The sequence below is a fragment of the Eptesicus fuscus genome, chromosome 14 (genome assembly GCF_027574615.1).
Source record: "Eptesicus fuscus isolate TK198812 chromosome 14, DD_ASM_mEF_20220401, whole genome shotgun sequence".
NCBI lineage: Eukaryota > Metazoa > Chordata > Mammalia > Chiroptera > Vespertilionidae > Eptesicus > Eptesicus fuscus.
This window is the reverse complement of record NC_072486.1, coordinates 40995967-41008585: the sequence shown is the minus strand read 5'-3', so window position 1 is coordinate 41008585 and position 12619 is coordinate 40995967. Positions and strand designations below refer to the sequence as shown.

General features: G+C 39.4%; 2 protein-coding genes across 2 annotated transcripts in view; one reads left to right on the top strand and one right to left on the bottom strand.

Annotated features, from left to right (window-relative positions):
• Positions 1-367: 367 nt before the first annotated feature.
• Positions 368-6143, top strand: EFCAB10 (EF-hand calcium binding domain 10). The gene is made up of 4 exons (XM_028158781.2): positions 368-504; positions 4149-4313; positions 4418-4505; positions 6066-6143. The coding sequence occupies exons 1-4, from the start codon at positions 399-401 to the stop codon at positions 6100-6102; spliced, it is 396 nt and encodes a 131-aa protein (XP_028014582.1). The 5' UTR covers positions 368-398; the 3' UTR covers positions 6103-6143.
• Positions 5508-12619, bottom strand: part of RINT1 (RAD50 interactor 1) — a 30098-nt gene continuing 22986 nt past the window's right edge. The window contains exons 12-15 of the mRNA XM_008149910.3: positions 10158-10372; positions 7929-8109; positions 7737-7855; positions 5508-6433 (exon numbers count right to left, since the gene is read on the bottom strand). Coding sequence (XP_008148132.1) covers positions 6241-6433; positions 7737-7855; positions 7929-8109; positions 10158-10372 — 708 coding nt within the window. The 3' untranslated portion in view covers positions 5508-6240. The remainder of the gene's footprint in view (positions 6434-7736; positions 7856-7928; positions 8110-10157; positions 10373-12619) is intronic.

Sequence of the window (12619 nt, the reverse complement as noted above, 5' to 3'; positions counted from 1 at the left end):
ACAACTGAGGCCTAGAAGTTATCTCCAGGGAGGTGACCTTCTGTATCCGGCTATAAATGGCTCTCTGCCTCAGTTGCCCTATTCCACTTGCCAAGGAATTTTCCTAGCTTCTGACTAACCTGCCTCACAAGCACAGGAAAAGACGATCAAGCCCCGCCGTAAGCCCCTATTAGGATGGGGAAGGGGCAGGAAGGAGGGGGGCGGCGCCTGCAGGAGGCCCAGCCCCTGACAGTCTCCCTCAGGAAGCCCCACGCCCCCACACTCCCCAGGCTTCCCCTCCGGAGCCCAGAAAAGCTCCCACTGAGGTCACCGCCTAGGCCAGGCTCTCAGGGCGGAAGAGGAGGAGTCCAATTGCCGCAAAGCCGCCTCGTCGCCTAGCAACGGCCCGACGCGGAGGGATGGAGGGCCACAGCCGGGAGCTCCAGGCCAGGAAATACTTGGAAAAACATCGGATTATGGAGTTGCTGAACCACCTCACCAGTAACCTGCTCTTTTACCAGCCAAGTAAGGGTCTTGCCTACCCCTCGGCTTCCTGTCGCACCCGCCTCCCCCCCAGCAGCGGGTTCCCAGAAATTCTCGGTGTAGCCCTTGCTCCAGCCGGGCGCCCCCGCGACGCTCCCCCTAACCCACCGCCACCTTCGCACGCACGCACTCCTGCCTCCGTTATCGGAGCCCTTGTGCTGCCAGTGAAGGCTGTGGCCTTCAGTTAGACAAATACTTATTGACCGGCCAGGATGCCGCGGGGCTCGGCCCGGTGGAGGGCTCACCCGTCCTTGCTACGTGACGGGGCCAAAGCCTGAACCCCAGTCTCCTCTTCTGGAAAAGGGGGGCAGTAGTACCCATCTCGGGGAAACGTGGGGGAGAATAAATACTAAACGAATCACTGCCCCTCTGTCTCGCAAGGATCAGGTGTTTCCAATGTGACCCCGACCCCAAAGAGTTGTTAGTCTGGTAAGGGAGCTACACAATTGCTAGGGCAAGATGGAGCGGTGTTTTGGAGGAGGACTCTTTTTCCCTGACACTTTTACACCCCTTAAAAAACGTGAAACGTTTCTTAATTTTTGTGCGGTGATTTCAAAATTATGTTAAGGTGAACGTTATGTCGATGTCCTTTTGCCCAAATGCAAAATTGTAACCTGCCGGCCTCCCTCCACAAGCAGTGTCCAAACAGGTCAAAGTTATCCGCCCCTCCGTTTAAGGAAATGGAAATACCAAACATTCCAACTTTGCCCCACCCAGCCAGTATGATCATGTTTTGGGTCATCAAGCGCTCTCTAGTTGTTTTAGATCGATAAAACAATAGAAACTCTGCAACAAATAAAAATAGTGAAAACAAAGTACAAAGGAATGCATTCTTTCACATTTTTTATTTATTGATGAGAGAGAGAAAGGAAGGGTGAGAGAAATATCCACGTGAGAGAGAAACATCCATGTGAGGGAGAAACATGGATTGCCTCGGGTATGGACCCCAACCCCCACACCCGAGGTATGGGCCTGACCCATGGAACCAGTGACCTTTTGGTGCGCTGGAGGACACTCGACCAACTAAGTCACCAAGCCAGGGCTCTTCCTTAATCTTTAATTGTTCCTTTTTTTAAAAAAAAACAAAACACATTGCATCATATTCTTGTGTGTTTGTTTTTCCCTTAGCTTTTGAGCATTTGATTTTACATTTGATTACTTTGACATTTGATTTTATTCTGTCTGTCCTATTTCTGTTTCCCCTGGGCTTTGTTTTTCTGTTTGTTTTAGTTTCTGTATTTCAAGTTGGAGACTTTCTTCAAATGTCACATGATCCTTTTTCTATCCATTTATTTGTTTGTTTGTTTTTGTTTTTTTTGGGTGTTTTTTTAAATAAATCTTTATTGTTCAGATTATTACAATTGTTTTTTTTTTCCCCCCCATATCTCCCCATCACCCAGTTCCCTCCCCCCCGTTGTCCTTATCCATAGGTGTATGATTTTTGTCCAGTCTCTTCCCATAACCCCCACACAGACACCCCTTTCCCCCTGAGAATTATCAATCCACTCCCATTCTATGCCTCTGATTCTATTATGTTCACCAGTTTATTCTGTTCCTCAGATTTTTAATTCACTTGATTTTTAGAATCACTTGTATATTAAAGTGTGAGGCACCAAAAAGATGGTAGGAAGATCTCTGTGTATAGGCATGGTGGTATACTAAAGGGTTCCACTGTAAGTTACATTCATCAAATGTTAAAAATAAAATTGAGCCCTGACCGGTTTGGCTCAGTGGATGGAGCGTCAGCCTGCAGACTGAAGGCTCCCAGGTTCGATTCCAGTCAAGGGCATGTACCTTGGTTGCGGGCACATCCCCAGTAGGGGGTGTGCAAGAGGCAGCTGATTGATGTTTCTAACTCTTTATCCCTCTCCTTTCCTCTCTGTAAAAAATCAATAAAACATATTTTTTTAAAATTAATTAAAATAAAATAGAGCCCTGGCGGGTGGTTAAGTTGGTTGGAGCATTCTCCTGTACACCAAAAAGTTTCGGTTCCATTCTCCTGTACACCAAAAAGTTTCAGTTCCATTCTCCTGTACACCAAAAAGTTGTGGTTCAATTCCCGATCAGGACACTTACCGAGGTTTTGGGTTCAATTTTTGGTCGGGCACATTTGGGAGGCAACCAATGAATGTTTCTCTCTTACGTCGGTGTTTCTTTCTCTCTCCCCATTCCTGTCTCTCTAAAAATTAATAAAAACATATCCTTGGGTGAGGATTAAAAAAAGAAAAAAAGGAATGCACTTTTTAAAAAAAGCACTGGGCCCTGGCCAAGTAGCTCAGTTGAGCATCATCCCCATAGGCCAAGGTTGCAGGCTCAATCCCCAGTCAAGGCATATATACAAGAAGTAAAAAAAAAAAAAAAAAGAACTAGCCCAGCTGGTGTGCTCAGTGGTTGAGCTTCGACCTATGAACCAGGAGGTTACAGTTCAATTCCCGGTCAGGGCACATGCCCGGGTTGCAAGCTCAATCCCCAGTAGAGAGGCAGCCGATCAATGATTCTTTCTCATCGTTGATGTTTTTCTCTCTCCCTCTTCCTTCCTCTCTGAAGTCAATAGAAATATTTTTTTAAAAAGAGACCTTACCTTTTAGAGATATACATTCAAATACTTATTAATGAAATATAATCGCTGTGATTTACTTCAAAATAACATAGGAAGAGGGGAACTGGATGAGATTATGGTCAAATAAGACTGGGCACAAATTGTAACAGTTGAAGTTGGTGATGGGTTCATTATACTTTTCTACTTTTATTTTATTTATCCTCACCAGAGAGAGAGGTAGATACTGAAACATTGATGTGAGAAAGACACATTGATTGGTTTCCTCCCGCACGTGCACCCACCGGGCCCAGGGATCTAGCCTACAACCAAGGTACATGCCCTTGACCAGAATTGAACCTGGGACCCTTCAGTCCATGGGCCCATGCTCTAACCACTGAGCACACCCGCTGGGGCTACTTTTCTTTTATGTGTGTATGAAATTTTCAATGATGACATAAGTTTTTAAGAAGAATTATATATAACTACATATATATGTGCATGTGTATACATATGTATATATGTAAAGCCTAGGATTGCAATATAATGATGGAGCATAGGTGTGGCATTAGTCATCTAAGCTGCTCCACCTTAACTTCTTCTGGCTTTTTTTCATCATAACTGACCTGCATTATTTCTAGAAAGTGGATCTATTTATCCAAAATACTGCTTTTTTTTTTTTTTTTTACAAATGAACATTTATGCCTCCTAATTGGAAGAGTCTTTATTTTTATTGTATCCCTTTTTTCAGCTGGCCACCTTCTTTCCTGCATCATGCTCTTTCAATATTCTTAGTTTTCAACTCTGTCTGCATATTAGAATCACCTGAAGAGCTTTTTGGGAAGAAAAAAAAAGCCCAGGTCTGGTCTCCTGACTCTTTTATTCAATAATCTGTGGCAGAGCACAGATTACTGGTATATAATTAAGTTTTCAGTATCTTGCCTTTCTCACAAGCTAGGTCTCTATCCCCAGTGCACAGCATAGTACCTTGAACCATTTAACAACTTAATTGTTAAATGACTGTATCCATTTGTGACATATTTTAATTTCCTATCAGAAAGAATTGGAACTTTTTTTTTTTTCTTTACAGGTAAACCAAGAGAGTATTTAATATCTCTATTGGAACGACTGAGAATTGCTAAAATAACAGGTGTGGCTTTTCCTTTCTTTATGGATCACACTAACATTGTGTCTATGTTTGAGATGATGGACTCTGCACGTAGAGGCAGCATAACATTTGTGCAGTACAAAGGAGGTCAGTGTCTAATGCAAATTGAGGTAATAGTAGTCATTCCATAACTCTCTCTAGCCAAAAATGATTCGCTTTGTAAATTTTCCTTCTGATTCTGACTTTTACAGCCCTAGAGAACCTGGGTCTGTCAACTGAAGATGAAGATTCAAAAGATGATGGACATGGAATAACTTTGGATAAATTCAAGCACGAAGTGTAAGTTCATTTTCTAATGAGTAATATTTAAAGAATATGGTTTTGAAGTACAATTAATATCTTTTAAAACAGGTTCCTAACTTTATTATTATTTTTTTTAATTTTTAAATTGATTCTTAGAGGAAGGGCAAGGGAGAGAGACAGAAACATAAATGATCAGAGAGAACCATTGATCAGCTGCCCCCTGCACGCCCTCTTCCAGGGATGGAGCCTGCAACCCGGGCATGTGCCCTGACCATGAATCAAACCAGCAACCTTTCAGTGCACAGACAACACCCAACCAACTGAGCCACGTCACACCAACCAGGGCCAGGTTCCTACCTTTTGATAGAAACTTTCAGCTGACTAGCAAGTGAGGACAGGGAGGGATGACAGAAAAGTCCCTGAGCTTGAGGAGAGGGGAGAGAGAAAACGCTGGATTTAGGAAGTTTCAGAGGCAGCTTCATTTTCTTAATGGGAAACTCCAGCGATTCTCAAAGAATGAGATAGAAAAGCCCCATTTGCTAGAAGGACTAACAGAAAAGCTGTGAGTGCAATACACTAGTTGGAAACTCTCAGTATAAAATACAGGGTTGTAGAATTTCTCTCAAAATATTTCCTCAAAATTATTTATCACAAAGTGTTTATCAACAGTATACTTTGCATGCCAGACTATTTTAAATTTGAAGTATTACAATATAAAAAGTATTAAATGCTAAATCAGAAAAAAAACCCATTGGAATAAAAATTGGTAGTTGTAGAAAGACTAGTCTAACTCAGTTTATTTAAAAGTTTTACTCACTGAGCATTTTTTTAAAATATATATTTTATTGATTTTTCACAGAGAGGAAGGGAGAGGGATAGAGAGCTAGAAACATCGATGAGAGAGAAATATCGACCAGCTGCCTCCTGCACGCCCCCTACCGGGGATGTGCCCGCAACCAATGTACATGCCCTCGACCGGAATCGAACCCGGGACCTTCCAGTCCACAGACCCACGCTCTATCCACTGAGCCAAACCGGTTTCGGCCTCACTGAGCATTTATTAACAAGAAATCATTAACATAGTCAAAGGCCAAGGCAAAGTTAGAAAGTTTAATATTCCCATCTCATCATTAGTTACATAAGTATTAAACAAAAATTATTTAATTACATGCCCTACCCCTGGGAAGATTAAAGCACAGTGCTCTGGCCTGAAATGTTTCACCCAAAAGAAAAGGTTGCCCACAGACATGTGAACTAAAACAAGGAAGTATTTAAATGGAAGGACATTTGTGGTAAATGAGAGCAATCGTATTTTAGTCACTATCTCTTAATGTGTTTTCTTATAGGAAATTTTCCAAACTAGATACAGGAAACTCAATTACAAACATGCGTTCTAAAGTGATTTTTTTAAAATTTATTTGCTGTGTTTGATTATCCACAATTGTCTCCCTTAGTTAACATAGGAAATTTAAATTTGGTTATAATTTATTATGTCTGCACTTGTATTTTATTTACCACATATTCAGCATGTATATCTGTAAATGGAATTACTCTGAGTTTCCATGGCTTCTGAGTTTTCTGTTTTTGTTTTCTTAGGAACAAAAGAGTTCAGGATATATGGTCAGCATTTTAATAACACTGTAAGTCAAAGATAATAAATGATTCTATAAAGTTTTCAGTTATCCAGATTCATTAATTCGGAACTTCATCATTTAACTTAATCCACTTGGCTTCCTCTTTGTTCAAAGACGGGGAAGGAGAGGAAAATGTATTATTTTCCAGTGTTAGGCCAGTTTGTCCTCAAATTAAGTAGAATCTCAACATCTTGTGGAGCGAGTTTGTAAATTCCAATTTCATTTAATGCTGCTGTGGCAGGAGGCTGCTCAGAAGTTGACTGCAGGACATCTTTCAGAAGTAGTGCAGAACCAATGTTCAAGTTCAAAATAATACAGGCTTCTTTTACACTGTTTAAAAAAGCAGGAAGGAAATGAGATCTCCGTTATCTTTATCATCCACATTATTCTATAACAACTTCATTTTGAGAAAAGAAAGAGCTTTCCTGCACTGCTAGCCATGTGCCCTCAATAAAAACTATGTATGGATTTATTATTTGGTTATTTTAACATATTAGGACTATGTATGTGTGCAGAGTTTATTTTTCATCAGGTTACTATAAGGTAATAGAATCACTGTTTTCAATAGTATCCATTACATCCCAAAATACAATATTTGATATTAACATTCTATTAAATGTAGCTAAGACTCTAGGTAGAATAGGATATGGGAAAAGAGAAAATTAAGAGATGAAATGAAAGCAGTAGAAAGGTAGACTACTAAAACAAAACAAAAAAAAACAGAAACAGAAATAGAAAGCTTACTGAAATGAGCAAAATTAATCTTTCATTTTATAAAAAAGAATATTTTATAATCTCAGAAAGACTCAATTCAAATTTTACATCAATAATTTCTAAAAATACTTCTAAGAATTCTTCCTATAATTATATACTTAGAACCAAAATTAATGTCAAATGTTTAAGAAGAAGAATTTTTTTCAAGCCTGGCCTGTTATTAGATACTAAACATATTTTTAATTTCTTTTTTTTTAATATATTTCTTTATTCATTTCAGAGAGGAACAGAGAGGGAGAGAGAGATAGAAACATCGATGATGAGAGAGAATCATCGATCGGCTGCCTCCTGCACACCCCCTACTGGGGATCGAGCCCACAACCCAGGCATGTGCCCTTAGCCGGAATCAAACCTGGGACCCTTCGGTCCGCAGGCTGACGCTCTATCCACTGAGTCAAACCAGTTAGGGCTTTAATTTCTTATATTTATCAACTATGGCAGAACTGCCCTTGTTTTCATTTTCTATTTATTTCTCCAGTAATAAGCAAATCAGAGTATTAAAGCAAATGCTAGAAAAGAAAGCCCAACATATTAATTTATATCCAGTTCTGGTGAACTTTTTGGGGTCATGGGTCAAATGTAGGGTGGGCAAAAGTAGGTTCACAGTTGTGAGTATGTGAACCAGATAGTTTATTCTTGTATTCGTATTATTATTTCTTAATTATTGTATTATTTTCCACATGAACAACTATAAACCTACTTTTGCCCCTGTATTATTCTGATACACAATGAACATTTAAAATTTTTAATTGATGCTATATACATTTAACATCATTGGAACCCTAAAGTTGTTAAAAAAGGAATTAACCTCCTCTCAGGATTTGATACATCAAAATCAATTGTTAAAAACTGAGCTTACTGTTTAAAGTAATTTTCTGGTCTCTTGCAATAGTGGGAGAACAAAGGGAAAAGATTCCGAGTCATATCAAACTGCAGCTGAGCTGCTCCTCCTTCATTGAAGTGATTAGCAAGAATGATCTGAAACAAAGAATAATTCATATCACAGTTGCCTTCATCATCATAGCCCCAAAATAGTCTACTCCTTACTTACTTCTTGGTAGATGTGTATATCCAGCTTCTCCACGAGCATTTGCCAGAAAGTTTTAAATAAAGAGAAGCAAAGCTGCTGTTCCAACTGAAGTAAACGGTCTCGTAACGTAAGCAGGAGGGGGCAAGCCGAGCTGGACAGGGACATGACTGCCTGCTCAGACTGAGAGGGCAAGGACAACCACCTGGGAAGACAAGAACAGCACTGCCTGTAGCACATTAATTTTTACCATAAACATTTTAATCACTTTGTGTTTTTAAAGATTTAACAAATTTTAAATTTGGGGAAGTGCACTGTCCTGAGGCATCTATATATATAAAAGGCTAATATGCTAAGTGTCCGACCACCATCTGACTGGTCGCTATGACGCACACTGACCACTAAGGGCCAGACGCTCAACACAGGAGTTACTGTGATGTGCACTGGCCATTTACAAAGAAACAGCACTGCGGACCTGGCACCCACAAAGCAACACTCGGCTTCCCCCAAGTGGGACACAGGCCCCACCACCACCCTGGAGCGACAGCCCGCCAAATCGCAGCCAATGCTGCTGAAAACCCCATGGCGCAAAAATGTGGCCCACAGCCCAGCCCAGCCCAGCAACGGTGGCTATGGGCACTGGGTAATGACATCACGTAGCAACACCTGGATTCCTCTCCCTAGCGACCAGCCTCCTAGGAATTTCTTCAGCCCAGGAACACGACTTGCTTTATAGCCAGGTGCAAACATTTACACTTAACCAAATGTCTGTAAAGCATTTTCCCGTGCCTCATATCATTTGATCCTCACAGAAGTCCTGGAGTAGGTAGATAGGAGACTCAGTTGAATCCTATTTTCTTTTCATTACCAGAAAAATGGAGATTTAGGAAGCTTAGAAACTTGACCTGACTGAAAAGAAGTTGGAAAAGGGGGACTTTGAAAATGACTTCAGGTTTTCTCACTGCACAGAATATAGTCAAACACTGCTGCAGTTAAATATTTTACCCTTTGTTCTCCCTGCGTGATCTACAATAATAATCTGCTTTGTGTTGATATTTACTGCTGTGTTGCTGACAATTACCTGAAAGAGAAGTTGGGGTGCTTCGCTGGGCTGGAAAAAGTTTAGCTAAATCAGAAAGCGGGTCTAATTAAGCAAGTTTATTCTATATATATATATATATACACAAAAGGCTAAGTTGACTCATGCATGTGTGATACATGTAAAGCTCTCACTGGCGCCAATTGCACATGTGTGTTTCGATCTGTCTTGTCGATAGTGAATTCAGTTGACACTTCTATTATTGAGAAAGGGCGAATAGCGATATTAAAATATTTCTTCTAATTAATTTCCTTTCAATGTGCACGAATTCATGCACCAGGCCACTAGTTTTGAATAAGATGTACAACATTTAAAACTCAGAAAAATAAATATACCATACTTATACTTTAGCTCTCAATTAAATATTCTTTATTTAATGAAGATGATAGATTAAATTTTTTCAAATCCCCAAATAGGACTTACTGAAATAATTTTAAGACAGGTAAAATGTAAAACAGATTAGCATTTAAGATAACAGCTAATTTTATGCTCTGGTTTAGCAAAACAGGGATTAACACTTCCAAGTTGGTTGGGACTGTGCTAGGACAAAAAGGTATTGCTGCTGTCAAGGAGCTCAGTCTGGTGGAGGTAACAGGTGTCCACAGGGAGTTATGGCAGGAGAATGAACTGGACAATACAAGCATGCACAGAGGACTGCAGCAGCCCCTTACTTTGAAAATGGGTTACAGGCTAGGCCATTCAACTCATTTCATACATCAGCTGTCTGTATTTATGGACACATCTGAAGGTTAAATTATGGTCAGTTTATTCTGATTAAGAATGAATATTTTTAGCCCAGCCAGTGTAGCTCAGTGGTTGAGAGTTGACCTATGAACTAGGAGGTCACAGTTCAAATCCCAGTCAGGGCACATGCCCGGGTTGTGGGCTCGATCCCAGTGTGGGGCGTGCAGGAGGCAGCCAATCAGTGATTCTCTGTCATCACTGATGTTTCTATCCCTCTCCCTTCCTCTCTGAAATCAATAAAAATAAGTAAATAAGAATGAATATAGACAGAAACAGTTAACTAAGCTTGGTGTGCAAAAGGCCTAACTCTGTACTATGTAGATCTTGAAAAACTGACAGTATATATCATCTTTTAACTTTTACCAAACTGGAGTTGAGAGTTGACTTATAAGAAAATACAGAGGACTTACCTTTCTTTTCTATACAACTTTGCAGCATCTTTAACTTCTCTAAAAACATGGTCTACTTGACGGGTCAACATATCATGTTTTAAACGCTCTAACAGGTTAATCATGTCATCAAAGACAGAGCTCTCCATAGAGGCTAGTTGTCCCAGCTGCAGTTTACTGAGAGTGTTATTCTCTGCAAACACCTCCAATGCCGCCTGTTGAAGTTGTAGAAAGAACTGAAAGCAAAAATATGTTAACACATTTATTAAGATACTTTAACAGCGTGGAATAGAACTCATATATAATTCAGTCATTTAAAGTATACAGTTCAGTGGCTTTTATTATATTCAGAGTTGCACGTCTCTTACAATTTTAGAACATTTTCATTACTCCAAAAGAAACACCACACTCTTAGGCATCGTCTTCCATCCCCTCCACACACTTTCTCCCTATGGGTTTGCCTATTCTGGACATTTCATATAAATGGAATCATACAAATTGTGGTTCTTTGTGACTAGCTCCTTTCACTTAGCATGTTTTCATGATTCATCCATGTTGTTACGTGTATTAGTATTTTATTTGTATTGCTAAATAATATTCCATTATACAGATATACCACATTTTTATGGACATTGGATTGTTTCCACTTTTTGTCTATTATGAATAATGCTGTTATGAACATTTGGTGGACATCTGTTTTCACTCCTCTTAGGTATATACCTAAGAGTGCAATTGCTGGATCATATGTTAATTCTATGTTTAACAGTTTGAGAAACTGCCAAACTGTTTTCCACAACAATTGCACCATCTTATTTTCCCATCAACTGTGTGAGGATTCAAATTTCTCCACAACCGTGCCAACAACTGTTATTACGTCTTTTTTGTCATAGTCCTCCTAGTTTGTACAAAGTGGCATATCATGGTGGTTTTGATTTGCATTTCCCTGATGGCTACCATACTTCCTTAAGTACTCATTTTCTCTAGACAGACTTAAAGTTGTAGTAACCTAGCATATATAAGAGTTAAGAAAATTAAAATGTCATTTTTACAGTGGTATTTTAGGTAGAGTTAGTGTTATTTTTTCTGCCCTATAGGGAAACAGTGCTGTGGATATTAACAAAAGACTAAAAAGAACCTAATGTCCAGTAATAGGGGTTAGGGATGGCCACACTTAGTAGTTATTCAGTGACGGATATGTGAGAGGCCGCCTTGGTATTTCTGCTGAAACTATCTGGAAAGAGGCACTGTCCTTTTGAGATTGCTGACGGACCAAGTAGGCCTGGGCCACAGTCACACTTATCAGTGTGTCTGAGTATGAAGCCAGAAAACAACTTCAGAGCAGCCATGCCTATCCTCTGAGTAACACAAATTCCTTACTTCCTTATTCCCCCCACTTCGCACTGAGGCCTATGCATCGGGTTTGTCACCTATCCCTGAAAACTTCCTAATTCTGAATGGCTAGACATGTCAGGCTTGGCACAACCTGGGAATGGACAGACAGTTATTAGTGGAGAATCTAAATGAGTGGAAGGTCAACTCTTGTCCACTTTTCCTTTTTATTTTTCTAAGTTTGTAATATAAGAGTTTTAATTATTTACTTATTTATTTTGTTAATCCTCACTGGAGGATATTTTTCCAGAGAGTAGTAGGGAGGGGGAAGGAAGAGAGAGAGAAAGAGAGAGAGAGAGAGAGAGAAACATCAATGTGAGATGGCTCCCACACAAGCCCCAACAGGGGCCAGGGATTAAACCTGCAACCTAGGTACATGCCCTTGACGCTCTAACCACTGAGCACACCGGGCAGGGCTAATGATTGTTATTTAAAGCATTCAGAGGCTAAAGAACTATGAAGGTGATAAAGGGACTTTTGATAAAGACTACTTTTTATATTTCACAAACAGAATTTGTACCATAGTAACATACTAGGACACAGAATTCATAATATGAAGAATCAACTCTAAAATTTGCTTATTTCTCTGTTGACAGAAAGACAGTTAATTCAGCGTCAGAAAGAAATTTTCAGTGTCAGGTAATTTTCTAAGAATAAGGATGATGGCCAATTCATCTCTGTTAAAGGCTACAGTGCTGAATAGTTAGTGATGTTCCACAAATATTTCATTGAAGTTAAAAAATCTGTCCCTGAATGAGTTTCTTTTTAAAACATCTGGCACAAGAATCAAGAATGACAATTTGTTTCATACTATTGAAAACACTTAGCAGAAAATGGAGCAGTGTGGGGGTGAATGAATAAAGTACTTACTAAAATTAGGAACATGATACAAAAAAAGTATACAATGAATTAATGTATTCTGATTAGGTGACTTTATAAAGATAAATGCATTGATCATTATTACACTCTACACTGTATTTTGAAATGATTATTTGAAATTATAATTGTGAAATATTTTGTCTTATTTTCCTTGCTCAGCAGAATATTATGTACACAGATTTCAGCTAATATTTTTGTAGAAAAAAATAGGTTTT